Source organism: Ananas comosus, linkage group 2 (genome assembly GCF_001540865.1).
Source record: "Ananas comosus cultivar F153 linkage group 2, ASM154086v1, whole genome shotgun sequence".
NCBI classification, from domain to species: domain Eukaryota; kingdom Viridiplantae; phylum Streptophyta; class Magnoliopsida; order Poales; family Bromeliaceae; genus Ananas; species Ananas comosus.
In genome coordinates, this window is record NC_033622.1 from 8,275,040 (window position 1) to 8,302,932 (window position 27,893).

Sequence of the window (27,893 nt, forward strand, 5' to 3'; positions counted from 1 at the left end):
TGCATTTTGGAGAGAGAGAGAGAGAGAGAGAGAGAGAATACCTGAACCTAAAAATCTTAGAATGGAGAGGTAGAGAGGAGAATGGAACTTCTCTATGATTGAAAAGACGAGGTGAGTAGAAGTTTTCGGATGTTGAAAGAGGTAATTTTATAAATATTCATAATTTGTAGAATATGCAATGCAAAATGCCCGTGCCTCTCCTATAATATTTTTGAGCTAATTATATACGGGATTAGCAAATGCACTAATCTGAAAAGATTTATGCAGAATTTCTAGCAATCCTAATTGGATAGCGCGAATCAAGCACACCTAGATAACCTTGTGGGTATGTTTGGTTCGCACTATTAAAAATTACTAGAAATAAAAAGATGTCCGAAAATTTTATTTCTATTTATTCTATTACTAAGAATATAGCATTTCTTTATTTGGTTCGCACGGTAATATTATTTAGTCATATTATTTAAAATTATAAAAAATATACAATTAATTTATTTTTTTCTTTAATTAATTTTAGATAATGCTACCAAAAATTTCAACATCTTTTTAGAAAAAAAGGGAGAGAGAATATAGGTTAGAGAGAGAGCATAATTAAAGAAATAGAAAGAGAAATAGAGTCTAGATTAGAGGGCGTGAGAGAGTTGAGATTTAGAAAATGAGAGGGAGAGAGAGTTTAGTTTAGAGAGAGAAAAAGAGTTGAAGTTTAGCGAGATAAAAAAATAAGTTTAGAGTGATATATAAGGTTAGAGTGTAAAAAAAAATAATACTAACTAGCCGGCCGGTAGATAGAAAGAAAAAGATTAGACATATTATGATTATCCCAATCCATTAATATGAGGATACCCATCATTCTTCAAGGGAATGAGATTAGTAATTTGGGATGAATCTCATTCCCAAGTAAATCTAATATTATTGCTAAGTGCGTTTAGCCAAATACCGTCATATTTTTTTATTTCTATTGGATTACTAGGAATTTTAAAAAGATAGCGCGAACTAAACGCACCCCGCACTAAGATCTTTCGCTGTCCATTTTGCCGTGAAGTACCGTAAACGCCGTCAAATGCCAGGCCGAGTAGGTCCAATATCTACAAGAGCAATTCACGGTCCGGCTTGTGACGTTCATATGCCATCATTCAGCCGAAAGCTAATGGAATGGCCCACTAAACAAACCAGACCTATATTTCGAAGGCCCATTGGACAATCGGAGCTTCAAAGTGAAGTGCCTTCTGCCCCTCTCCGAGCGAGGAGCGTCCACTCCTGGCAGTCCAACCCACGGCCGCTGGGGAAATCTACGGTAAGTAGAGGACGAGCTCCACCAGCGGCGGGCGGCGGCGGCGGCAGCGGCAGCGGCGGTGGTGATGGGGGCCTCCGCTTCAGTGCTTGGCGTCTCGGCCTCCGTCCTCTTCGTCGGCGTCGGGTGCTTCGCCGTCGGCTACCTCCTCGCCCACCGCCGATCCCTCTACCTCTCCGCCTCCCCCTCCCCCTCCTCGCCCTTCACTTCCGATGACAGCGACGAAGATGAGGAGGCGAAGGAGAAGGCGACTAAGAAGACGAGGAGCAGAAGCCTCTTCTTTTGGGCCAGGAGCGCACTCGCTATGCCCGTCCCCTCGGCGACGTCTAGGGAGCCCAGGGGCTCTAAGCCGAAGAAGAAGCAGAAGCCCCCTCCCCTGGAGATCGAAACCCTAGCCGAAATCCTCGAGGACTTCAAAATGGTAGAATTTACTGACATTTCATCGAGAGATTTTGTTTTTGCCTTTCTTTTTTACTCTCTCTCTCTCTCTCTGTGTTTTTTTTTTTTTTTTTTTTTTTTTTTTTTTTTTTTTTTTTTTTGAATGTTTTGACAGCCGACTTTGCAGGTATTGGTCGTTAGGAACGATTTGAAGATGGGGAAGGGGAAGATCGGCGCGCAATGCAGGTGCCTTCCCTTCTTTGTAGCTTGTGCTTCCATGATTTTTGCACCTTCCTATCTCATTCCCTATTTTTCATGTTTTTTTTTTCTTTAAATTATTTGCTTATTAATTCTGATTTTCTATGTATTTTTGGTGGAACTAGTGGTTAATATATTTGGTAGAATTTAGGGCATGTTTGGTTCTGCTGATGAGTGTAGTGCTGCATGTGTAGTGCCTTTGGAAGAAGCATTATTTCGAAATTCTCTCAACAGACTCTCGTCTGCAAAAAGTAGAATTATCAAATTGAAGCTTCTATTAGAATTTCATTTTTGATCTCTGCTTCACTAGAAGCAGCGGAAATTTCTATTTGCAAATACTTGAATGGAAATGTTATTGCTGGAAGCAGTAATAGAAGCGGAAGCAGGAGCAAAGACAGGTAGTTTATGGTAGAAGATGTATGTGATTACTATGGTTTCTAGTTACATGGAGAGTAAAGAAGTTCCTGGTTTGCCATCACATTAGCTGAGATAGTGTAGTGGGATAGGAGGTGCTTCTTACAAATAACTGAATAATTGCTTTTCAACTTTTTCTACTGCATCTGATGAGCCTCGAAAGCATTTTTTGAATTGATGAATTGTCTTATCAATGGTATGCATATATGCATTCTTTCTAATGCATCAGATGAGCTAATTAATCCCGTTTGAGATGCGGAACCTGTCAAAGGAATATTACATGATCTATTGAAAATACTCTCTTGCTTATTGTCGTGTAGACAGCAAGAGTACAACCAGTCGCAAGATAGATTGGTCTTAGCTGCCTATCACGGTGCCTCGTTAATCAGGTTGATGGTACTCAAAAGGCCTGATAAAAATGTTTACCAATACCTCTTATTTCAATCTTTTCTTTTGTCAATATGGCATGTCCTACTTGTTGGGAATAAACCGCACTAAAAATCAATCCGATTGTGATTAATTATCTAACAATTTTTGTGATAAAGATTGATAAACCAACTTAGAAGTGAGCGCTTAAAATTTAGAAATTGTAGAAGGAGAAAGCCAAAATATTTGATCCGAAAGCGTGTGAGCACTCCTCTAAGGCGTTTTTCCGTCATTCGTGCGAAATTAGTTAGAAACACCCCCTAAGGTACGACCGGAATTCCCTCTTCCTGTGAGCACGATCGTGGGGAATGTTGACGGAGCTTCTTTTAACACTCGGTGATAATGAAAAATTCAAAGGAGATTAAAGAATTAAAAAAAAAATCTCTCTTTATTTTTTATTTTTTTTTCTTCTCTTTCTACTATGTTCATATATCACATGAACAACAATAGAGAAGGTTATATATAAAGGAGTGGGAGTCCAAGTGGGATTCGATCGTTGCTTCAACGTTCGGCTCTGACTCCACGTCTTGCGAAGTCTGCGCATAAGTGCGGACGATCGCACCAAAAATGCTCCAAAAGAGGATTCAAAGAATGATTAAGATTAATAAATAAAAATAAATAATAAATAAATAAACAAATAAATATTAAATAGAATAAATTTATAATAAATAAATAAAAATTTTGGGTTTTCACTAACAATCCCCAACAAAACTCAAAATTTTAAAAATAAAAATTAAACTCAATAAAAAAATAATGATTAAAAATTAAAAATAAATAAATAAAATCGCTAGATGCTTGTACTATGCAATAGGTGTCACGCCCCGAGACCGCTACCAATTTGGTCCGGTCCGAGTGCGCCGAACAGACGCCGAACGGACAGCATCTCCGATGTCCGCCCAAGGCTCAACAATGAGATCAAGTACAATTAAGCGCCCAGGAAAAGCTTAATGAACATACATGATCAAATGCGAAGCACGACAAGTGCTAACAAGTAAGACCAAGAACCACAAGTGCACAACAAGTGAATAAAGAGAGATATTCTAGCTATTACATCCATTCAACCATTCATTTACATCGAGTTTACATTTGTAACTCCCAAAAATGAATATATACAATGTTTATCCAAAATACATAAACAACTCTCCCAAAATACATCCACCTGTCACAGGTACATCGGTACTCTAATGCATAGGGAGCTGCTAGCTAACTAGGGCACGATGCCCTTACCACGGTCCTCTGCCGATGCTCTCTCGCTAGGCCCTGCAATGAAGTGGGATGAGAACTATTGTCCATAGTTCCCAGTGGGTTCGGCCGCCAACTCCGCGATCTCCCTACTAGGTCTAAGCAGGCATAAGTAGATAAATAGATAGATAGATAGATATCTAAAGCTGTAAATGATGCACACTGAAAGAATTGCATTATACTACTATGCCTTGAGATTCAAGAATGAACAAGATAGCCATGCATTCGCTAACATGCTATAATACCAACATCAAGTATAGATACAACTCTACTATGCTCAATATGCACAATATGCCCAATTTGCATAACTCTCTTGAGTTTATTACCCAATCATCTGGCTGGCCTATAGGTGCGCCTTCAACTCACATCTCAAATCCATCTATGAAGGGGGACTCGAACCACCCGAGGGACTGTCTGCGGGACCCCACATAGGCTATCCCTTGGGACCCCACATAGGCTATCCCAATCAATTCACGTGCCAAACTCCGGAGCACACTACTTGTGCGGAGCGACCGCCACAAGTGCTGAACAGACAATGTGAGTATGATCCATTCCTCGTCCAATGAGGAGATCCGGTCACTAGGACTATCATGCCACAAGTGTTCTTTAACACTAAATTCTAATGCTACTCGTCAAGTTGTTTACTTGGTATACATGCCACTCATCATAATGCAATGTCTCGACTATTCTAGTCATATATCATTATACTCATCCATGCAAGATCAAGTTATTGTTTAACTTATCTCTATAGGGTTCTATGTCACGAAGCTCATTCTCATGCATTCCTAAGTTCACATGCCAAGCCTACTATGCCGTATTACAAAGGAACATGCAAGAGTAGTAAAGTAACATCTAAACACCTTACCATACATGATGCTATATATGGAGTGTAATCAACGTAGAGATACTTAGACATAGGGAGAAGCCCGGTTGCTTCGGGATGACACCCCCCCCTTTATGCGATATAGCGAGGTTAGGAACTTGATTTCGTGATCCTTAGTTGCCGCTTCGACTCTTCGAGTCAACACGAAGCCACGAACACTCGTTTCAGCGATATCTTTGCACCCGCTTGACGAATCGACGAACCGACCTTCCCAACGTGTTTAGACACCTAGTAATTAGGTTTACATATGATCAATTTAGATTAAAACCCTTCACTTTCAAAAACCTCAATTTGGAGCCCTAGGTTCCAACCAAAGCAAGAATCCCCTTCAAGCTTCAAGATTCAAGCATAAAGCTTTTATTTGGCATCAAAAAGATCCAATGGAACCAATTCTAGAAGATAAAAATCCATCAAAATGGTTCTACCATGAAAGCTCTCATGAGCTTACCTCTATAGCAAGCTCCAATGGTGGAGAGGAAGAAGAAGATGCTACTAATCCTTCCCTTGGCCTTGACCTCCATCGACTTCTCCTTCTTCACCTTCTAGAGAGAGAGAAAGAGAGTTTAGAGAGAGAGAGAGCTAGGGCTTAGGTGTGAAATGAGAGAAAGAGAGTGTTTTCTCTTCTATACCTCCAACTCAAGTCACAATTGCAGTTTAGCCCCTCCACTTTGCTTCTCATGCCCTGCCCAAGCTGGGCAGTTTTCGGGTACCGGGACCAGTCCCTCTATGGATAGACCGGTCTCCGAGAGCAACATTTGCGGGCGGAGCTCTTCTGCCAGCTTCTACGCGTACGGAGACCGGTTCATCCCACCAGGGACCGGTCCCCCAGAGCGGAACTCTCAGGACTTAGCCGATTTTTCCTTCTTTTCGCTGGCTGCGCGTACGGGAACCGGTCTGTCCCACCAGGGACTGGTCCCTGAGAGAAAACATGGTGCGCAGAGGCTTCTCTGCCGCACCCCTGCTTACGGGAACCGGTCCCTCACACCAGGGACTAGTCCCCGAGAGCAAAACCTGCAACTTAGCAGATTTTCACAATCTTGCTCTCCGAGGTTCATTGCAATGCACTTTTCGCATTTTCAACTTCTTCGGCTTTTCTGAAGCACATCCACTCGACAATTAGTCGATTCTGAACGAAGTCCAACTCTCGTATTTCGAGAAGTCACTTCCTTTCAATAGGTAAGGTGTCTTTAAAAGACTTAATGCCATTTATTGTAAGCATTTTTTTTCCGAAGGAATCGGAGTGAACCAAGTCTTGAACTACGTTTCTTTGATCCCGACTTCAATTACGTCACACATAGTATAGAGTTCTCCGTCGCAGGTCTGTGCGTTAATAATCATGCACAGTATCTTGATTTTTCATAAGAGTTTTCATAGACAACCTACATCTCATAATCACGGCCATATACGGATACTCTCATATAGGTGGTTTTCTTTAGAGATGTGTATAGAGTCACATCTCGTGAAAATTACCGCCTCGGATTTCATTAAGAGCTATAAGTTCAACCTCAATCACTACATAGCGCTACTCGCCATAGGGATGTGATTGAAACTAAAACTCCTCTATAAACTGTAGTAAGTGCTCTTTGGCTAACCTGACAGCTTATTTTTACCACATTGAATCTTCTTCAAGGAGTTTCCTATCACAAAGGTTGGGTTCCCATTATAGGAAGACCTTTTATGGGCAAAGTCCATCCCCCTTGATTACTCCAGGACTTTAGTCCCATTCAGACCTTTCGTCAAGCAACTGCAAGATTCTGTTTAGATTTGATAAAACTCAAATAAATAACATAATGAAAAATTAGTCATCTAACATACTTCTGTTTCAATTTAGTATGTCTGCTAGCCTTAAAATTTATCCATTTTTTTTTTTACAAAAATCAATTGTAGCTTGAGAGTCACACCGAATAGAAATAGGTGGAGTACGAGAGGAAATCAAAGGAATCGAAGACAATAGGTTCTTGAACGACTCGACTTTCAAGACAAGTAGCGTCAAGGGCAACCAACTCAGCCTCCATAGTACTTCTGGCTATTATAGTCTGTTTGGTCGATTGCCAAGAAATTGCACCGCCACCACGAATACATACATAACCAGAAGTGGATTTGATATCCAAGGAATCAGAAATCAAATTGGCATTATTGTATCCCTCAATTATAGTAGGATAGCCAACAAACTAGAGAGAATATGAAAGAGTACCTTTAAGGTAATGAAAAACTCTCTCCAGAGCAATCCAATAAGTCATACTAGGGTTGCTAGTATATCTACAATCTTGATATGGTATAAGCAATATCAGGTCTAGTCTTATTGGTTAGGTACATAAAAAATATATAATCTTGGCATATCTCTCCTGATTCACAGGATTACCAGTGTTCTTCACAAGTTGAAACATTAGGATCAAAAGAAGTAAAAATAGGAGAGCAATCAAAATACCCAAATTTATTAAGAACCAATTGGGTATAATGAGATTGGGTCAGAAGTATAGAATCGGATGATCTAAGAAATTTCATTCCTAAGATTACATCTGCCTCACCAAGGTCCTTCGTATCAAAATGATCCGATAAGGACTTAAATTGGTTAATCAAATATAAGATCAGGAACAAGAATTAGGATGTCATCAATGTAGAGGCAAAGAAGGACGCAACAATCAACAGTCTCTTGAAATAAAGACGGTTGTCAAAATCATTGGTTAGAAACCTATATGATGCAATCATAGTTAGTTAATTTGCATTCGGCAAAAATTCGGTACAGGTATAATACGAAAAAAATTCGTATCCTAATTTTTTAAATTCATTGAAAAATACGGCTTAAAAAACAGATTTGCTAATTATTCAGATACGCGATTTATACGAAATTATATGTTCATCAATTAAAATATTGGGATAAAAAATTCGGCTATTAAATTAAACTTTTTTCCCTAGATTTATGCTACTAGCATAAATAATTATAATTCTTAAGAATGTAAAAATAGAGGACTACAAAATAAAATAAATTAAGTAAAAAAAATAATAGTAAACTACATTATACACTACAATATTTAAACAATCAAAAAAGAAAGATATTAAAATAGTCCATAATTAAACAAAAAATATATAAGATTTTTTTTAGGGCGAACGAACAGACAATTCATACTTAAACATAAAATATTAGTTAATCTATACTTAAACATAAAAAATATAAGGTTTTTTATTCAGATTTTCAATAATTCGTGAATAATTTGTGAATAATTCGGCTATCCCAAAAAATTCACGTTTATTCCCTTTTTTTGAAAAAAAAATTGCATACGTACTGCTTTATTCGGATTTTCAATAATTCGCGAATAATTCGCGAATTAACTAACAGAGGATGCAATAACACTGTCAAATTTCTCGTGCCACTGCTTAGGTGCTTGTTTTAGTCCATATAAATAGCGGACTAATTTACACACCTTAATTTTTTGAACAAGTACAGAGAAATCTTTAGGTTTGAGTCATATAGATTTTTTTTTTTTAGGATCGCCATGAAGAAAAGCTGTCTTGACATCTATCTGGTGAATCAAAAGCTTATGAATGGATGCTAATGCAAGAAGGACTCGAATAGTAGCTATGCAAGCAATAGGCGCATCAGTGTCAAAGTAGGCAATATCAGCTTTCTGTCCAAAACTTTGAGAAACAAGCTGCATTTTGTACTTCTCTACTCATCCGTCAGTTGTAAGTTTCTTTCTAAAAATCCATTTACATGCTCAGGGTTTGTTCCCAGGAGGTAAATTAGTGAGAATCCAGGTGTTATTACTTATAATTGACTCGATCTCACTGTTTATAGCCTCCTTCCAAAAAAAAGCTTTAGGAGAACTCATAGCTTCCTTATATGATGAAGGTATACTTTCAATTAAGAAAGTAAAGAAACCTTCACCAAAGTTTATCTCAGTACGAGTTCTCTTGCTTCTCCTTAATTCGGCTGGTGGGTTAGATTCTATAGGATCTAGAATATATGGTAAATCAAATGTAGGTATATGATCAGAAATAGATACAGGATCAAAGTTAGGGTGATAATCAGGGGCTGATCTAGAGATGCGAGTTTTGAAAGAAAAAATATTTTTAAAGAAAGTTGCATCTCTAGATTCAATCAAAGCATCATTGAAAATTTCAGAAATCTCAGAGTTGGTCGCTAGAAATATCTGAGTATTGCTATCTAGGAAATATCCAATGAAATGGCATTTATAGTTTTAGGTCCATCTTCTTTCTTTTTGGTCCAGGAATTGATACCTTAGCTAAGCACCCTCACATTCGGAAATTACTCAACCTAGGTGCTCTCTCTTTTTAAAGTTCATAAGGAGTCTGGGTTCTATCCTTAGAGAGAATCCTATTGAGGATATAACAAGTTGATAAAAGAGCCTCCCTCCACAAGTTCTGAGGTACACCAGAACTTAAAATCATGGCATTAACCATATCTAATAGAGTTTGGTTCATTCTTTTAGCCACACCATTTGACTGAGGTGAATATAGAGTAGTTACTTTATGAGTTATTCTATGTTCCTCGCAGAACAGATTTAATTCATTTGAAGTATACTTGTCTCCTCTATCAGACCTTGGAATTTTAATCGTCTTCTTTAATTGGTTTTCAGCCTCTGCTTTGAAGGCTTTAAACTTATTGAGGGCTTTATCGTTGGTCTTTAAGAGATAGGTGTAATAGAAATTGAAGTAGTCGTCTATAAAGGTCACAAAGCGACGACTTCCTCCACGGGTAGGTCCTCTATTAGAATCAGTGAATCACAGACATTACTATCAATCAGTTTAAGAATCTGGGTATCCCTATAAGGAACAGATTTAAAAGGTTTTCTAGGTTGTTTAGCTTGGGTATAGATCTCACATTTGGATTTGGGATCAACCTTGAGTTTGAGTACAAGATTAAGATTGGTCAATTTCTAAATAGATCTAAGGTTCACATGCCTAATCTGCCATGCCATATATGACAAGACTCGGTATTTAAAACAACAGTAGAAGAAGTGGAAGAAGACGAAGAAGAATTTTTATTGTCAGCAAAAGAAAGTACATTCAGTTTGAATAAACCCTCAGATACAAAACCTTTTCTAATAAATATTTTTTCCCTAGAAATTACAACTTTATTGGATTCTAAAACAATCTTATATCCTAATTGCACTAATAAAGATCTACTAATTAGGTTCCATCTGGTCTCGGGAGCATGCTGCACATTGTGAAGGATTAGAGTCTCTCTAGAAGTTAATTTCAGTTTAACTGTTCAGATCCCCAGCACATTGACAACTTTTTCATCTCCAACAGTCACAGATCCTCCACTTGTGCCTCGGTAAGAGGAGAATAGGGACCTATTAGTATAGGCATGGACATTGGTTTCTGAGTCTAATCACCAATTTAAATCATGATAAATAAGGTTAACATTAGGTAACAAAGAAGACTGACCTAAAAGAGGAGTTGGAAGGTTCACCCTCAATCATGTCAACCTATGGTTTAGGATAGTTGTTCTAATTGTTTCGGCCCTTCTTGTATACAACCTTCTCTTTCTTCTGATAAAAACATTTTGAAGCAAACTGGTTGTCCCGACCACATACATAACAGAATCCCTTCTTGTTCCCACTAGATTGGTTGGTATTGTGTTTTTGGGTATGGCTTCAGTTTCTATTCGGATTCCTATCCTTAAATCCTTAACCCGTAGGTTTAAATATCTACCTTTGTGTTTAGGCTCATGGCTCTAGTTCTGAATCTCGGCCAAGTTTATGTTTGATCGTTTGTGGGAGGTTTAATCTCCCTGAGTTAGTATTGGTCTTCTATTTTGATAGCTCGGATTACCAACCTAAATTGAAGAGTTCCCTGGGTTCGTCTAAGCTTTTGGGCAAATTTGGACCATGAAGGGGGTTAATTTGTTCAGTAGACAGGTAGCCTGATAGGTATCATCTAAGATTGAACCATTTCTATCAATCTCTTGGACAAAATTCTGAAATGGGTGGATTTGATTATTTATAGGAATGTTAGCCTACCATTCTAAAATTGTTGAAATAAGTTATGGTAAACCTAGCAACACCTTCATTATCACTAATGTAGACATCTTCTAGGGCGTATCATAAATCTTTGGCAATTTGGTATTTCCTATAGGTTTCATAAAGGTTCTTAGACAGGCAACTAAGTATTCTAAATCTACAGTTAAATTCAATTTCATTGGAGGATTTATCAGGTTTAGATCTGTAACTCAGGTATCAGCAAATTTAGACGAATCTTTAGATTTAGAAAAATCAAATGAAGGAGTCACAGGAGCAGCAGAAGAAACTTTAGAATTAGGATAGGTAGGTGTTTTACCAATAGCAGTTATGAGGCCTAGAGTAATGAGCTAGGCCTCTAATTGTTCTTGCCACCACATAATGTTACATCTTTAAATTTTTCTAGCTTAAGGCTAGAAGAATCATCAAATGCCATTATAAATAATCTAGTTGAGGGAATGAAAAGATTAAGGATGATTAGAACGAGCTGCAAAAAAGGTTCAAAAATCCTTCTTAGAAAAGCAAACATGTTGTTAAGGTCAACCGGAATATTTTAGGGTTTTAACTTTTTAAAATTAATTTCTTATCAGAATTCATTTAGCAGCAAACAGATGGCCCAAACAAGTTTAGAAGTTTGATTTCTATTAGATATTTTCGATCAAATTATAGATGCAATGAAACAATATCTATTCTGCATATAGCATTATAAAATATATAGAAACAATGAGAAAAGTAAAAATTAAAGGTGGTGCTGTAGGCTAGAGGAAGCTTGCTTAAAGAGTTTGTCTACAGACTAAACCTATCGTGGGTTCCAATCCCACTTAAAGTAAAAATATTTTTTAACTGTAGTAAAACAGTAATTTTTACTGTAGCAAATTTTTTTAAAATGCAATAGAAAGCAAATAACTCGAAAAGAGTATTTGTTACTGTAGCAAAACAGTAAAATCAAACTTTTTTTATTGCAACAAAACAGTAATGTTTAACAATAATGTTCAAAAAAATTAAAACTTTCTTCTTTCTTTTTAACAGTAATTATTTTTTTATAATAATCACCAAAAATAAACAGTAAACTTCAATAACTAGAATAGACAATGAATTAGATAATATGCAATTACAGGTTAAAGTGCTAATCCCGAAAAGTTTATGTTTGAATGCCAATCATACAAGTTAGCAAACAAATTATATGCATGATAAAATTAATTAATACAGATTAGCACCTGGTGGACTAATCACAATCAGATAGGGATATGCCTTAGATTGTTGGGAATAAACCGCACTAAAAATCAATCCAATTATGATTAATTATCTAACAAATTTTGTGTACTTACAAGTGAGCGCCTAAAATCCAGAAATTGTAGAAGGAGAAAGCCAAAAATATTTGATCCGGAAGCGTGCGAGAAACTGCCCTAAAGCGTATTCCCGTTCTTCGTGCGAGATTAATCAGAAACACCGTCCCAAGGTGAAACTAGAATTCCCCCTTCCTGCGAGCACGATCGTGGAGGAGGTTGACGGAGCTTGTTTTAACACCCGACGATAAAGAAAAATTCAAACGAGATTAAAGAATTTTAAAAAAAATCTCTCCTTTTTAAAATTTATTTTCTTCTCGTTCTGCTGTGTTCATAAATCACATGAACAACAGTAGAGAAGGTTATATATAAAGAGTGGGAGTCCAAGTGGGATTTGAATGTTGCTTCAACTTTCGGCTCTGACTCCATGTCCCACGAAGTCTGCGCATAACGTCCGCACGGAGCATGGACGGTCGCACCAAAAAATCCAAAAAATGGTTCAAAGAATAAACAAATAAATATGAAATAGAATAAATGTATAATAAATAAATAAATAAAAATTTTGGGTTTTCACTAACACTAATTTTTTTACTTCTTAGCTCATAAGGTCAAAACTTGAAACCTGTATAATTAGAGCAATAATTGATCAAAATCTCAACTCTCAAGGGAGCAACATCATATAACCGTTAGCATTGAAAATGTGTTGTAGAGTTCTTCATTGAATACGTTTTGACATTTTGAGATTGGTTTCATTAGGAGAAACTGAATATTCAACCATCTAACCTTTGGCTGATTCCTCCTAGATTTCTGTAGAAATGCTGAGGGTTTGAGAGAAACAAAGAAGAAAAAAGTGAAAGAGGTGGTTGTATTTTTAAGACAGTATATACCCTTTTCCTTTCCCTCCCATTAAATAAATCTATTCAGATTGACTTGGGTAAGTTCCAGGTTTAGAACATCACTTGTCATGCCCATGTTGTGGTCACCGTGTGGTAAAGTTGCCATACCATATTGAGCCAATGCACGAATTGGGACATCTTACGAGCCAGTGATTGTCTATGCACATGTGACAAGCAGATGTGTACTCATGATATTTGCCATAGAGTATGATCTTTGCTATCTGTGATGGAAACCTTCTGCCGCTATGTGTCTGCTACACACCCTTTATAACCTTATCCTAGGAATGCTTAGTTTTAGAACGTGGTTCTAATATGATAGAAATTGGCTTAGGCTTAAGCTGATCAACGCATGGGCTTCATTTGTTTCATTTTTGTCTCATGTTGTATTGTGATCTCTTTAGTAAATAGTAACATGAAAGGTGCCTGGGTCTTCATAGAACAGCTTGTTATAGTAGCTCAATATATGAAATGTTGAAAAATTAGGTCTTGCTATAACTATTTGTGCGTTTTATCTTTTCTGTGTACTTAGAATAATATTTTGGGCATTTATATTAGAACAAAAACAAAAAACTGAAAATGTTGAAACCACTAAAATTCTTGAGATTGAAACTCTAGAAATCATGATAAGACTAAAACAGAAAGTAAATTCAAACTGTATTGACTTTCCTCCGATGATTAGAATTCCACAACTAGACAAAACCAGAATACTAGGTAGAGAAGTAAAATAATTTTCTCAAGAGCTTTTAAAATTCTCTGCATCAGACAAGCTTTGAAAAGATTTTCTGATTCTTTTTTGTCAGTTCTACTAACTGGTTAGTGAACAATCACTTGTCCTGGTGCAACACATGATAGTTTGATGTGAAAATAGTATAGGACATAGAATATGGAGAATCATTGCTCATGTATGTGGAACTGCTGTCCAATGTTTTCTATGTAACCACCCTGATGATATTCCTTTCCACTTGACCTTTTAGTTCATTATCATTTTGTATGCCATACTATCTTATATCCTTTACTTCATGCTCCGCATACATTCATTTAGTGATGTGACTAGTAATGCTCTCTCTATGCTTTGAAGCTTAGACAGAGAAAATAGGAGATATAATTATGCTGACTATCAATATTCCAGATTTTGGTTAATTACTATTCCAGATTTTGGTTAATTACTAGAATTCTAGAATACAATCTTTATCTCAATCTGCTTATCACTTCATGAGTTCTTTTTATATTGTTTATCCAAATATCTGATGAATGCCCTATAATTTAATTGTAATTTTGTTATGTGTTTTGGGCCAGCCATGCAACACTGGGTTTGTATAAGAAACTCTACCAGAGGGCGCCGAAATCATTGAGAAGGTAGCTTGGCTACTTTACCTAATGAGTGTGTTCTACGAGTCTCTGAGATTTTTTTCTCTCTTGCAATTTTCCATTTTCATATGAAAAAATTTTGTTGTCTTTTGGAGCATCTGAATTTACCATGTTCTGCTTCACTTGCTATGGTTTTTCACTTTGCAGGTGGGAGATGTGTGGGCAAGTTAAGGTGGTGGTTAAAATAGAAAGCGAGGAAGAAATGCTTGTTTTACAAGTATGGTTACTAATCTGTTTGTTGCATATAAACTGATATTTGTATTATTAGTGATCAGAAGAGGATAGAGAAAAGTCAAAAAGAGAGCATATATAGCTTATACGTGACACACTAGTACGCTATATGCAAAAATCTGTAGACATATTTGGAGTCCTCTTTTTTCAAGTTGCACCTACTAAGAGATCTTCTTAGCTTTCACTTCGGAACATTTAGAGCACGAGAACAGCAATTTGGTGGATCGGTTGAACAGACTTGATTCTAGAAATGAATAGAAAGGACATGATTGTGGTTAATGTTAATTAATCAAATAGGTAGAATGGTATTATATTTGTCATCATTGAAATACTCATGTTGTAAAAAAAGAAAAAGAAAAAAGAAATACTCATGTTGTAAACATTTTTAGTTCATTAGTAGAAGGATGTAATTTTTACAAAATAATTACGACAGAGTTTCTGAGTGATGTTAAATGAAATCTTATGCTACTTTTGAGAGGTTGGTAAGATGCTCTATATTAGAGTCATTTTAGTTTAGTATCAGAAGCCTGTCAGTTTTCAAGCTTTATTTTGGAATCTTCTAATGTCTAAGTACACATTTCTTTTTTCCTTTATCATTTCCTTCTTCGAGTGAAGTTCTATGTTTGACAGGTTGATGTCAAATTTGATTTGATCTACGAACTTAGCATTCTTTTTCAGATGCAAGTGATGTAGATGTATCTTTTGTTCTTGGTGGAAAACTCTTTCTTTGCCATGCCTGGTTTAATTCTTTTTTCAATCTAAAAGTTACATTTTGAGTACAAAATCCCTGAGACTTCATGTTACAGAATCATTAAGCTTCTAATTTTCCGGCAGGAGAGAGCAAAGTCATTAAGGTTACCGACTCACATAACAATTGATGCGGGAAGAACACAGATTGCACCAAGTAAATTGTTTGACTTTTGTTCCTGTTCATACTTTATAGTGATATTCAATTAATATTTGTTTAAATACACTCACATTTTTTTACAAGTGTATATCGGATTTTACTTCTATTAATATTCATTGTGTAAATTCCAATTCTGGTAAGATTAGATAATTTCTTCTAACTCCTCGGTCTTATTTTGCAGACTCTAGGACGGTCATGGCTATTCTTGGTAAGTTGTTTTTTGTTTGTCAGCCTTTCTTTAGTTGTGTTTTATCTTTATTTCGTGTGTGATACATCATATTTATTCCAGATTACTTGTCTGTACCGATCAAATTCTGTTCCTTGCTTATTGGTTGCACTTGCAATGCTCTTTTGCCTTTTTTGTTGCAATTAATGTGGTCAACGAGATGTGGTACATGAGAAAGAATTCATAGATTTGGAAGGAAGAACAAATTTGAACTTGCTTAGATTTTTAAATGATTATAGGCCTTTAAAAATTTAAGAAAGCTTCTATAGTGTATTTTACACATGTATTATCTTTATGGAGCTGGCCTTTGAATTGGGACTGCTAGACATAGTGAGGACAATCAAGATACCTGGATTATATACCAATACACTAACTTGTACAATTGTTCTAGCTTTGTTTGTCAGAAAATATTATCAACCATATGAACCATGACATAATCATCATCTAACTTCATCAATAGATATTTAGTTGCAGAAACAAGATAATTAGTCATTGAATCATATTTGTTTCTAAATATCATTAGGTTCTACTATATAAAACGTTAAGGAAAGAAAATATGCCAACACTTGAATAAAAAAGGGAAAAGAAAATGATTCTCTGCGACCTTTGTTGGTTGGTACTAGGTTGGCCAGTAAAAAAAAAAAAAGAAAGCTAAACCCTAAAAGCCTAAATTCATAGCTTAATACTGTGTGTGTAGTCGACCATTGACGAGCAAAAATATAAGTAAATGATGAAGAAGAGCAATTGACATTTTCTTTACACTTTTCCTTATTTTCTATGGGTTAGGATGTGGATATTTTAAAAAATATTTGAGTTCCAATCCTATTAGACCCGAGAAGAACCTAGTGGTAGCTTGCCTGTATGCTGGGCCATGCCCTCCCGTCCCCCTGTATCTCAGCCGTATCTACTTTCTTGATTTTCTAAAATTACGGATACCAATCAGTAATCCCATAACGGATACATATTGGCCATGTATCTGGTGCATAGAGTGGATGTGTCTGATATGTATCCAGTTTGCTCTTGGTATCTAAACTGAAGTGTGCTTCATAGAGTTTCGTTCTTAGTTATCTAGATAAAATGGTGATTACTGTGAAAAGAAAAATTTTAATACTAAATATAGTTGTTAGCACGAAATGCCTATGTCTGTTTAGAATCTGAACTTGAGTAAATGTGGAATAACCAATTGAAAAAATATGAATCTGAGTAAATGTGGAATAACCAAGTGTATACGAACATTTTTACAAGTGTATACGAACATATTTATTTAAATGATGTTACATTTTTGGATTAATAGTTTTAGTAAAACATATGTTGCACGGACACAGATACAGGACATGGGACATGACACAACTCAGACACGACGACTCCACAACTTCGAAAAAATTAGGACACGAACATGGCAAGGACATGGTTAATAAAATACTAATTTTAATATATTAATATGTATAGTTAATATATAACATTAATATTTTAAATATAATAAAATGATTTTATCCAAACCAAAAAAATCTTTTTTGTCAAAACCGGTTTATTTTGGTTCGGCTCTGATTTTTAGATGTTCAGATAATTGGTTAAAACAAACCAAATTGGTTTGGTTTTTATATATCATTTTCGTTCACCTCTCTTTGGATTTTGGGTTCATTCCATGTGTCCCTAGAAAGCAATAAAATTGCATATTTATACCTATAAAATTTCATATGTATTGCTCCAAAGTTGCATGGTTAGCAAACATGTCCTCTGTTAGTTCACTAGTTGACTATTCTTCAACAAAAGACCATTTTACCCTTAAATATATATCTATTCAATTACAATTACTAGAATTTATTATTTTTAATATTTTTATTTTAACTTTCATGTCATTCTACGCAAACTATAAATTATAAATCCTATAAAAGTGATGCAGGCCTAAGCCACATTGAGAGGGAAGAAGCACAAGGACCGAAAGAGATGATACATGAAGAACCAATTCTTTGACAAAGACGAAATATTATTATTCAAATCTCAAAATCTGAATTACATTAATTGAACATCATATCTATATATAGAGGTGATACCTGAATGGTACTAAACAAAGATAATAAATTCTAATATATCTCTAAGCCTAATCAGGTTAGAAATAATCAAATAATCAGACTAAAAATAGAAAAAATACAGGACTTCTCGGAAATAACCTAAAAAATGCAAAAACGAAGGCCGAAATAATTAAAGATTTTTCACGCCGAGTGTAAAAATTACCCGAACTCAACGGGATCTCGGCTCAGCTTGGTTGAGTCGTGTGTTTCCAGGAACTCTAACGCCAAATTGGACGCATCAAAAAATTTTTAGAAAAACTAAATAAGGGCATGACGGTTCAAATAGTGAAAATTTAATAAACTAATAATCAACCTGTATGGATAAATTTGCATATTTTGGAGCTCTGTAAAGGGATATATTTAATAATTACAACTTATAGGGATACAGTAAAACTTTTTAGGGATAAATATGCAATTTCATAGCTTTGTAGGGACCCATATGCAGTTATCCCTTTGATTTCTTTGTTCCAAAATGCGAAGCCGCTTCTACTACCTCTCTTATAGTCCCTCTGACCCTTCTGCTCTCACTTTCTTTGCCTTGCTCACTGTGCTGCCTTAGCCTCTCTCTCTCTCTCTCTCTCTTTCTGATCTTCATCATTGCCGGCACCAGACAAGTCCTTGCTGTGTCTTTATTTATTATATATATTTTATTTATTGGGATGCACAACGGACGTGTGGATAGAGGCATGGCTTTGTTGGAGTCGCGTTTTGTGTTGGAGTTGCATTTTGTGTTGGAGTCGCATTTTGTGTAACAAAGTAAGACGCCGTTTCCAAAGATATTCCTGATATGGGAATAGCTAGATTTGTCTTTATTCCGTTTGTAGATAGCCAAATCCACTTACATAGAGTCTAAAAGAGATGTTGCACGAGATAGTGCTCCTCCCTATTTGAGTGTTGTTGCTAACATTGTCCAGCATTTATAACCTTTGTTAGGTCATTTATGTAACGATCTGGCCAACTAGCACTAGCAACTCGTTGTGAGTCCAAACCGCCAGCTTTAAATACTTAAGCCTAGTTATTATTTCTAATAATATGCAAACTTGTATGCCCATGCTCTTACGGATTTTCTACCCAATGTGGGACTAAACCGAGGTGTTATAGACTCCCTTTTTTTAAGTTTTGATGTCTTTGTTAAGCTCAATCACATAATCACACATAACCCAAGATCATTAGGTGATATGAGACCTTGTCTCACACTTCTGGTTGGCCAACTTGCTCTTATACCAGCTGTAACGATCTGACCCCCACTAGCACTAATAACTCGTTGGATCCAAATCATCCGCCCAAAATGCTTAATGTGCAGTTATTACTTCTAGCTACACCCAGCCTGATTTACCTATGCTCCATGGGTTTTCTACCCGATGTAGGACTAAGCCAAGGTGTCACAATTTAGTTAATGGCAAGGATTTAAGTGCTGTGGCAAGGATTTAAGTGCTGTGGCATGGGGTTGTGCTGAAAACTTGTTGGCACGGTGCTAATGCGTGCCGTACCGTGCTAATGCGTGCCGTACCGTGCCGATGCGTGCCGGTCAAAAAAAATTCTTGTGTGCCGACACATAATAGTATGAAATATTTATTTTCTTTAGCAACAAAATATTCTAACTATTTATTATGTCTTTTTATCACATCTTTTGAACTTTATTGAGGAAATTATTTACTAATTTAAAGAATAGAGAGTTTTGAGCTGTGCCATCGACATGGGATCTGTATAGTGCTGGTATCTTGTTGGCACGGTACGGTACGGTGGATACGGCCTGTGCCGACGGGCACTTAAAACCTTGGTTAATGGTATAACTAAAATTAAAAGTAAGTCTTAACAATGCTCGAGAATCAAATCTATTTTGAATGCTATTCTTAAAGAAAGTTTTTTGCATACATTAGATTTTTCAACTTTTATTTGCTGAGGGGCTGTGCGGTTGTGACACCTCAATAGTCTCATATCACAATAATTCCATATCGAATGGGGATGAGATTGTGATTGGGTATATAAGAGATCATGGACTCTAAAAATAATAATTGGGCTTAAGCATTTTGGGTCAGTGATTTGGGCCTAGCTGTCACGCCCCGGGCCCTTTTGGAAAGCTAATTTTTGAAAAATCTGTCCAATTTGAAAATAGAGTTGCAGAAAGCGTATAAATTTCTTTTGTTTGTAAACCTTGACCGAGACATGCACAGACCCGCCACATGCACAGGGCATCCTCTGTTTATGCGGACAGAGTCTCATCTATACATACAGCGTAGGAGCACAGATACAGAACCACAATCAAACAGAACAAGAATATTTAATTGTACAACTACCAATCAACCCAATACTAAATCCAGAATCGATTAAACCACTACATTAGGAAGAACCCAAAAGAAACTAAACTCCAAACACGCATGATATCACAGTCACAATAAGATGACAAGGTACTGAGATAAGTAAAATCTAAAACTAGAAACTGAGATCCATGGCACAAGCTATCTAGGCGCTAACCAACTGTGTCCTCACACCACGCCCCGACCCGCACTGTCAGCGATAGCAGTAAAAACAATGGGGTGAGAAACATATAAATATGTTTCCCAATGGGGGCAACCAGCCGACGAGGGCAAGCTGTACTCACTGGCAAACAAAGGTGTACGATAAGCAAGATAACTGTAAACGAGTAATCAACCGCAGTAGCAAAAAGGTTAGACAAATAGATATCATGAATTGAATACAAGAATAGTATCGCTACTGTAACATGAATCAAATACTGAAATGAAGAATACAAATCAACCACAGTAGCAAAGAAAACTAATGAGTAGTCATCACGAACAATCATGTACGAGGTATCGCTACTGTAAACAAGTCATATGCTAACATGAAGGATCACCAACTACTGTAGCAAGATAGAGAATGCACAGTAACATGACCTACTCATGATGGAAGCTGCTACCGTAGGCTAAACAATTGCAAGATACCATGCAAGACTCAAATCGAGAGACTATGCATCAACTGGACATACGAGTAGTCCAAGGTATACCCAATTCCTGTGGCCCGTCACAAAGACCCGGCCTAAGCTTGCCCATAGGTCTCAAAGACCACAAATCAAGTACCACTCCGGAGGGACACATCAACCCGCACCCAAAGTCGCTAACTCTGTCTAAGCGCGGTGTATATCAAATCTAGGGGTGAGAACTTAGGGTGGTGAACCCTGTCTATGAAACATCACCTTCCACTGGGCTGGCAACTGAAGTACTCTGGGTTAGTAACCCTGTCTAAGACTCCTTCAGTGTCGTACAAGCTATAGTCATTTGTATATGCTCAAAGCTCCAATAACCTAGACTCAACAGTCAAATCACTGCCCGTAGGTGACAATAGGAGCCAAGAGATAATCACACTGGATGCCAATGAAAATATCAAGAACTAACTGTTCGGGTCGACTAGCATGCTACACTAAACGAGTATGTAGGAAGGATAAGGATGATACAAGTGACAGAGGTGAGCATGTAAAAGACCCAATCACGATGAAATGCGTCATCCGACCCTTAAGTCAAAATCTGCGGAAGTGAATACCGACTGACTAGGTCAATCTCATGGAGTAACTCTCCAATAAGGTCAGGTTTCACCGAAGATAAATCAATTGATCAACATGATCATATCTCAACAAGGAGTACACATCGATCTATCAGATCCAATCATACATAGGCACATATTCTACTAGATCATCACCTACTCTACATGTCATACACGAGATACGAAAGGGCTCAATCAAGAGTCTACAAATCTATATGATAATCAACAAGACAATCAATAAGTATGTAGAGTAAAAGTATGAACCAATGTGAAGTCAAAAGAAGTTGTCCTACTCAATTAATAGAAAGGATCAAGCGGAAAGAAAACCGAGTAAGGTACAACTTTACCGACTTCGGAATGGAGCACTCACCGCAACAAGTACCCGAGTCTTCGACTCGATTGATGATTCTAGAAGTCACCTGTACCCAGAATATACAACAAATTCGTCATCAACATCCTGTGTGTCATCTATATCAATCCGACACATCCAATCTATACTACATATACCGCCACGCGGTCGGAACGATAGTTTCACAACCTGGTATACATAACTAAGCCCAAGCCGAGTCGACTCAACAAGGAGTCATAACCACAATCTCACGATTCACCGTTTTAGGTGTTGAGATAACCGCACATTAAGTGCTCGATAAACCGAACGACAATCGCCGCACAAGGCTACGACTGAATCTATAAGTGTCGTTCCGATGATCCGAACCCACTTTGGTGTCGCACCATGCACACACTGTACGATTGGGCCGATGATGCTCACAATATGGCAACATCACCCGTTGGTGATATAAGGTCACCCACAACGTAGAATAGCACGAACGGAACATCGAACGTTTTTACTGATCTCTTGAATATACCGACTTCCGCACAAGTCCACTGGCATGCCACTTCAACTTACGAAGTGTCCCAGGTCTCACCATACATCTCATCTCTAAGTCATACCCGCTGTCCCTAAACACCTTATTTTAGGTGTTGGGACAGCCGCAAACAAAATGCACCAAGACGGTGGCCATAGCACCAAAAGCGACTCAAAGTGGGTTTCGTGATACCTATTTCGGTGCCCGGAACACCCACAACGCACTCGCTGCCATATTAGGCATAAAACATGAGCCAAGACTAGCCAACAGGGCTTGGCAATAATTTCGGACAGCAATAGCTCCAATCCCAAGTGACCGGGACCGAAATGTGTAATAACGAACTATTTAAGCATAAACTAGTGCCGATTCGCACTAATTCAACCCTAAAGGGTTTCAGACCTCGAACATTTAGTTCGAACATGCTATGCCAATACACGTCGCTGTCCAACACCACCTATGGCGTGGAAAGCGCTGCAATACTCTATATGTATCACCTATGCACATATATCGTTCAATATAGCAATCGGAACGGGATTTCAAGTAATTTACCAAATTTCGATGATCCGGAAGTGAAACGGAAGTGCACAGGGGTCAAACGCGTGCCTCAGGGTGCCACGAACCAATGTTGGAGTTATCTTGAGGTCCTTCAATCACTAATGAGTGAGAAAAGGCCGCGCGGAGCCGAAATTCAGGTACATGATAGCTTCGCAATTCCACCGAGCGTCCAGATCTTGCCAACGAGGTGAGCACCGCGAAGATGAATGCCCGCTGATCGCCGTGCTCCCAAGAAACCCAAGTTTCGACCACTGGATTGCCCGGAAAAGCCAAACGGAGAAACTGTCAATTTATCGAACACATGACGGGCACTGATGCAAACCACAGTTCGGGACACAGTTACCTGAAATTAAAAGGAGCATGGACCAGCACCGACGTTAAAAGGGGTTGCACTCACCAACGGAGGGTTGCCGGAGGCTCCGGATTGCCGGAATGGCGAGTCGGCCAAGATCAAGGCCTAGAAATCAAGTCACTGGCAGCAGCAGGGACACATGCGCTATTGGAAGCTTGCTGGCAAGGATAGGGGATAGGGAGAGGTTGTCCTGGAGGTGGGGGTGCCAGGGCTCACCTTTGTCGGCACCAACGACGGCGACAGCAACTGAGGAAGTGAGCTCGACTCGAGGGGCCAAAACTGCAGCACCAACAACAACAATTCAGCCACGTGAGGGAGGGGTTGCATGAGGGTCCAGGGAGGATTGAGGGAGGAGGTGGAGACAATTGGCCGGCCGGGAAGGAGCTATGGCCGGCCATGGCAGCGCACGAGGGCTGCGGCCGCGGACACAGGAGCAGCGGCCCAGATTTGATCGCGCACTGCCGTGCGCGGGGGTGGCGCGGCTGGGAAGGGTGGCCGCACAGGAAGGGTGCTCGGCCTCGGTCCGGCGGCGGTGATGCCGGAGGTGGCGGCGTCGACTGTGGCAGCGCCGGCGTCAACCCGAGGGAGGGGAAATCCACTCTACGTATATATATGCATATGTAGAGTGAGAGATAGAGGACTTCCCGTCAACCGGAGCTTCGCTGGAGAGTCACGCTGACGGCTGAGCACATGGGTGGCGGCGGCTGCACAGGGAAAGGGGAGGGTGGTGTATGGTTAGGGCTAGGGATAGATTAACTATATATATATATNCGAAAAAAACTAAAATTTTATTCCTAAGAACTTCATTTACCTTAGATCATATTTAACGGTGTGGATCGATAATTTGAACACCCTAAAATCGAAACAAGACTATAGTACCGAAGCTCCGATACTATAGATAGTTTAGTAGCCTAATCCTATATATATATATATATATATAATCCCTAATGTAACAATTGCGGCTAGCCCCACTTTACACATGATCTCCAAGGTGCAGCCTAATTTGCACATAAGTCCCCCTCCTCGATAAGAATCTCGCCATTTAATATGCTAAAAGTCTTACATTTGCAAAGTAGTCCCCCAAACGGAAATCATCTCTTTAGGAACAACTGCGTGCCAAATTTCACAGAAATCTCAGAATTTCGTAAAAATTGAACCTACGTGATCCACTCTCAGTCTAGTTTCACATGAGTCCATCCACTCACAGAAATTTCTGAAATTCTCATATGAAATAATAACTCCTTCGCATGTGGCCCCTTTTTCGCCAATTGCAAAAATTGCAATTTACATCCCTCCTATTCGCAATTCCAAACCCAAAACTTGCCTATAGGTGTGTTAAGCTCATAGTTCATCTAAAAAATGGTGCAATTTGACACATGGAATGTCGCGCTTTTCACAAAATTACTCCAATCCGGTGAATTTGCACTTATGCAAATTCATCCCCAAAATATCACCAAATCACGCCAAATTGCATCGGGGTCCATTACCGGATTTACTATACTGGCGGACCGTGAAGGTGACACTTTTCGTTTCATCGAAAACCGCATCAGATTGCAAAATACCATGGATATTACACCAGCGAATTATTATTGCTAGTGGGTCGAGTTTTACATTGGTTCCATATAAAACTGTGGAAATAATTTTTGGTGTAAAGTAGTTTTTGGTGGAAAAAGAGTTTTATGCTCTTCAGTGTTTGGTTTGTAGGAAAAGAAAATGACTTTTCCATGGTGCTTGTTTGGATAGTAGGAAATTGAAATGGAAAATTGTATAATTTGTTTTATTGTACTGAGTGCACTTACGCACGACAGTACTACACTTCAATCATTTTCTCATATTTTTAATTTAATTGTCAAAATTTTAAATATAAAAACAACTATGAAATATCCAATGGTATATACTAAAATATAGTAGAAGATTGATGATATATAAAATGAACCTGGTGTTTGTAACATTCCCATTATTATAAAGAGTCAAATTGAAGTGCCGGTCCATACATTCATTTCTTGCTGTGGACCACATCAATCGTGCACCATGTGCGCTGCGTATGTTTCCAGGTCAAGTTTTCGTTTCCCACTCGAAACTGGCGGAAAACGAAAATTCAATTTTTCGGCAAATCTGTGAAAGCATTTTACAGAAAAAATACTTATACGAGTACACAAACAAGTGAAAAAAAAAAATTCTAGCCAAAAATAATTTTGGGTAGTTTTTACGCCAAACCAAGCACCCCCATAATGTTAAAAAACATAGTGGCTATATTTGTTCTATGTTAGCAGATGCTTAGAAAATCAGAACTCTTCTGACAGTAAGATGCTTATCTGATAGCAAGGAGTGATGGTGATATCACTAGAATCTATGTTGTTGATCAAGTCTTAGCAGATGGCATTTTTTAGAGCTCAAAGAACTTTGTAGTTTTAAAAGGCTAGAGCTTTATTATGCTTCCTACCTCATGGATATGGGAGTTCTGTCTGCAAATAAGTGTTTGTTTTTTAATGTTTCTTGGAAGATTGAGTATGCTTGCCCAAATTCTACTTAGAAGTAGCAATGTTGTTTGTGGCTCGGCATATATGATGCAGAACGGATCATCTTTTTAATAGGTCCTCTGATTTGAAGATAAGAAAAGGAGTCATCTCTTCCCCTTGAAAGGAAGTCATAATGATTACCTCGGTCTTGGGGTTCATTGATTAATGTCAAGTGATAGATAGCTTGTACAGTTGATCCAAAATATCCGCAATTTCATGTACTCTATATCCCTCAAAATCTTTCACAAGATTTTTTCTATTTTATATCCTTTGCTATCAAGATCACCCAATGGTCTTCAAGTTAGCTATGTGATCATGAGGGAGGGACCAGCGTGTTTGTTCAGTTGATATTCGTTGTTTCGGTTGATATTAACCTAGAAAATTGAATAAAATCATACCGAATTTAGGTTCCTTTTTTCTGCAGTAGTATTTGCCATAGATTTGTCTTTGGCAAGGTAATACCGAGACTAACTGAGGCCTGTGGAAAGACCTTATCCAAGTTAATTTTTTGGGGGCTATGGTCAATCAGTTGTGGGGTGACCTGTCAAAGTTGTGCTTGTATCTTTCGTACTTTTGAGTTGAATTATGGCCTAAACACCCAAATTTGTCACCTACCTCAAACTAAGTTATCTTGTAAGTATCAGCAAATAATGTAATTACTTTCGTCAATATATTGAATTCAACTTCTGTAGAGCTGGAAACTATAGTTTCTGCTAGTAGATATTGGACTTTCATGACGATTTGTCCATTTGCTGATATGAAGCCCTGCCGTGTCTTCATCTTCGTCATTACTTGTTCATGCCTAGCAATTTTTCTTGTTCCAACATGTAAATTTGCTAAATTATTTGATTTTTTACGGCTTTGGTCTGAGGGACTATATGGAGGGACTATATGGAGAGAGCTGTAGATCAACCTGCATTGCAAAGATGCAGTACAAGTAAAACTCCATACCAAAGTTGTAGTATATGCCGTAACACTTGATTATAGGGAATGAAATAATGAATTTTTGTCAAATACAGAGTTTTGAGTAAAAGAATACAAATTTGGTCGGAAGACTAAATTGCTTCATTTCATTAGACCTGGCAATTATAACAGATTTGGTCAAGTAAATCTACGTCAATTGTTTGGGTTGGATTTTATGAGTTAGGTCCAATTGGTTTTAGAAAGCTTGCTGTTATGGTTATTAAGTCAGTGAGTTAAACACATACTTCACGGTATAAATTCTCCTCATTAATTCAGCACATAGACTTCGTACCCTCTTAATTCAATGGATGGAACTTGAATAGTGTAAATAGTGAATAGAGAATGTGCTTTTTCCCTTGTCATTTACTGTAAATTATTCACTAATTTTTTTTTTCGGAAGAGAGAATTTCTAGGGGTTTCAATTGCCTTTCACATGTCTGAGGTGAAATTATTCCCGTCTTTCTTTGCACCTTTTAATTTTATTTAAATGCTGCAGTAAGAGAATTTCAAAATCATCAGATGAGAAAATGCATGCTGCTCCAATTTAAGAACTATTTATTAATTCTAATAGTTGATACTGTTGGTGTGCTTGGGCAGGACCAGCCGATTTGGTTGATGATGTAACAGGCGGTTTGAAACTTTTATAGTCTCTGCTGATTCAATTCTATTTATAAGGTCAAAGGAATCTTCAGTTTCTGCTAATTATTTCAACCGTTCAGAATGCTGTGGCCGGAAAGGAGATCCCTCTTCGCTGTCGGCGCCTTCTGACTTGATCAGATGGTGTGAATCTGCAAAAACACCTGCTCCTAATCTTCCGCCCTCGCGTGCTTTGTCTGAGTATATCCGTTGTGTGGATTTAATTCAAACTGAACTCGGAGCGCCTTCCATATTATTCAATTCTCTTAATGGGATATTAATGAAACAAATTGATCTTTTTTTCCTATCTCTCTTTCACGCTGACATTTCTGAAGGAAAGAGATGTTCGATAGTTTGTGACGGAACTGAAAATTGTATGTAGATCACAAAGTTTTATGTTAGGACTAGTGAACGTGCACAGTAAGGGAATGCTATATGCACAAGTGTACTCGAGTTCATGTGCGAGCGTGTGCTCATGCTCGCACCTGCGTGTGCGCATTGAATATCCCAACACTTGGCGCGAAGACGAGGAGATTGTAGGTAAAATATGTTGCTCTATTAAATTATGGATAATAAGATCTTTGAAGATGTAGAAATTAAATTCTT

The 27,893-nt window shown here is 37.8% G+C and overlaps 1 protein-coding gene across 2 annotated transcripts; it reads left to right on the forward strand.

Moving 5' to 3' along the window:
* On the forward strand, positions 1,169 to 27,883 carry LOC109726342 (peptidyl-tRNA hydrolase 2, mitochondrial-like). Of its 2 annotated transcripts, XM_020255881.1 has the most exons (7): positions 1,172 to 1,709; positions 1,854 to 1,912; positions 14,352 to 14,411; positions 14,571 to 14,640; positions 15,489 to 15,558; positions 15,743 to 15,769; positions 27,249 to 27,883. In XM_020255881.1, exons 1-7 carry the CDS (start codon positions 1,356 to 1,358, stop codon positions 27,296 to 27,298), a joined length of 690 nt encoding a protein of 229 aa, XP_020111470.1. In that variant the 5' UTR covers positions 1,172 to 1,355; the 3' UTR covers positions 27,299 to 27,883. The 2 variants fall into 2 exon arrangements, with proteins under 2 accessions (XP_020111477.1, XP_020111470.1); XM_020255888.1 differs by lacking the exon at positions 14,352 to 14,411 and having other exon boundaries at positions 1,169 to 1,709.

Bases quoted from the DNA above. Each gene is read 5' to 3' on its own strand.
- LOC109726342 (XM_020255881.1), top strand. From the start codon at position 1,356: ATGGGGGCCTCCGCTTCAGTGCTTGGCGTCTCGGCCTCCGTCCTCTTC. The intron at 1,913-14,351 runs GTGCCTTCCCTT...GTTTTGGGCCAG, and splicing joins AAGATCGGCGCGCAATGCAG to CCATGCAACACTGGGTTTGT. The intron at 15,770-27,248 runs GTAAGTTGTTTT...GTGCTTGGGCAG, and splicing joins GACGGTCATGGCTATTCTTG to GACCAGCCGATTTGGTTGAT.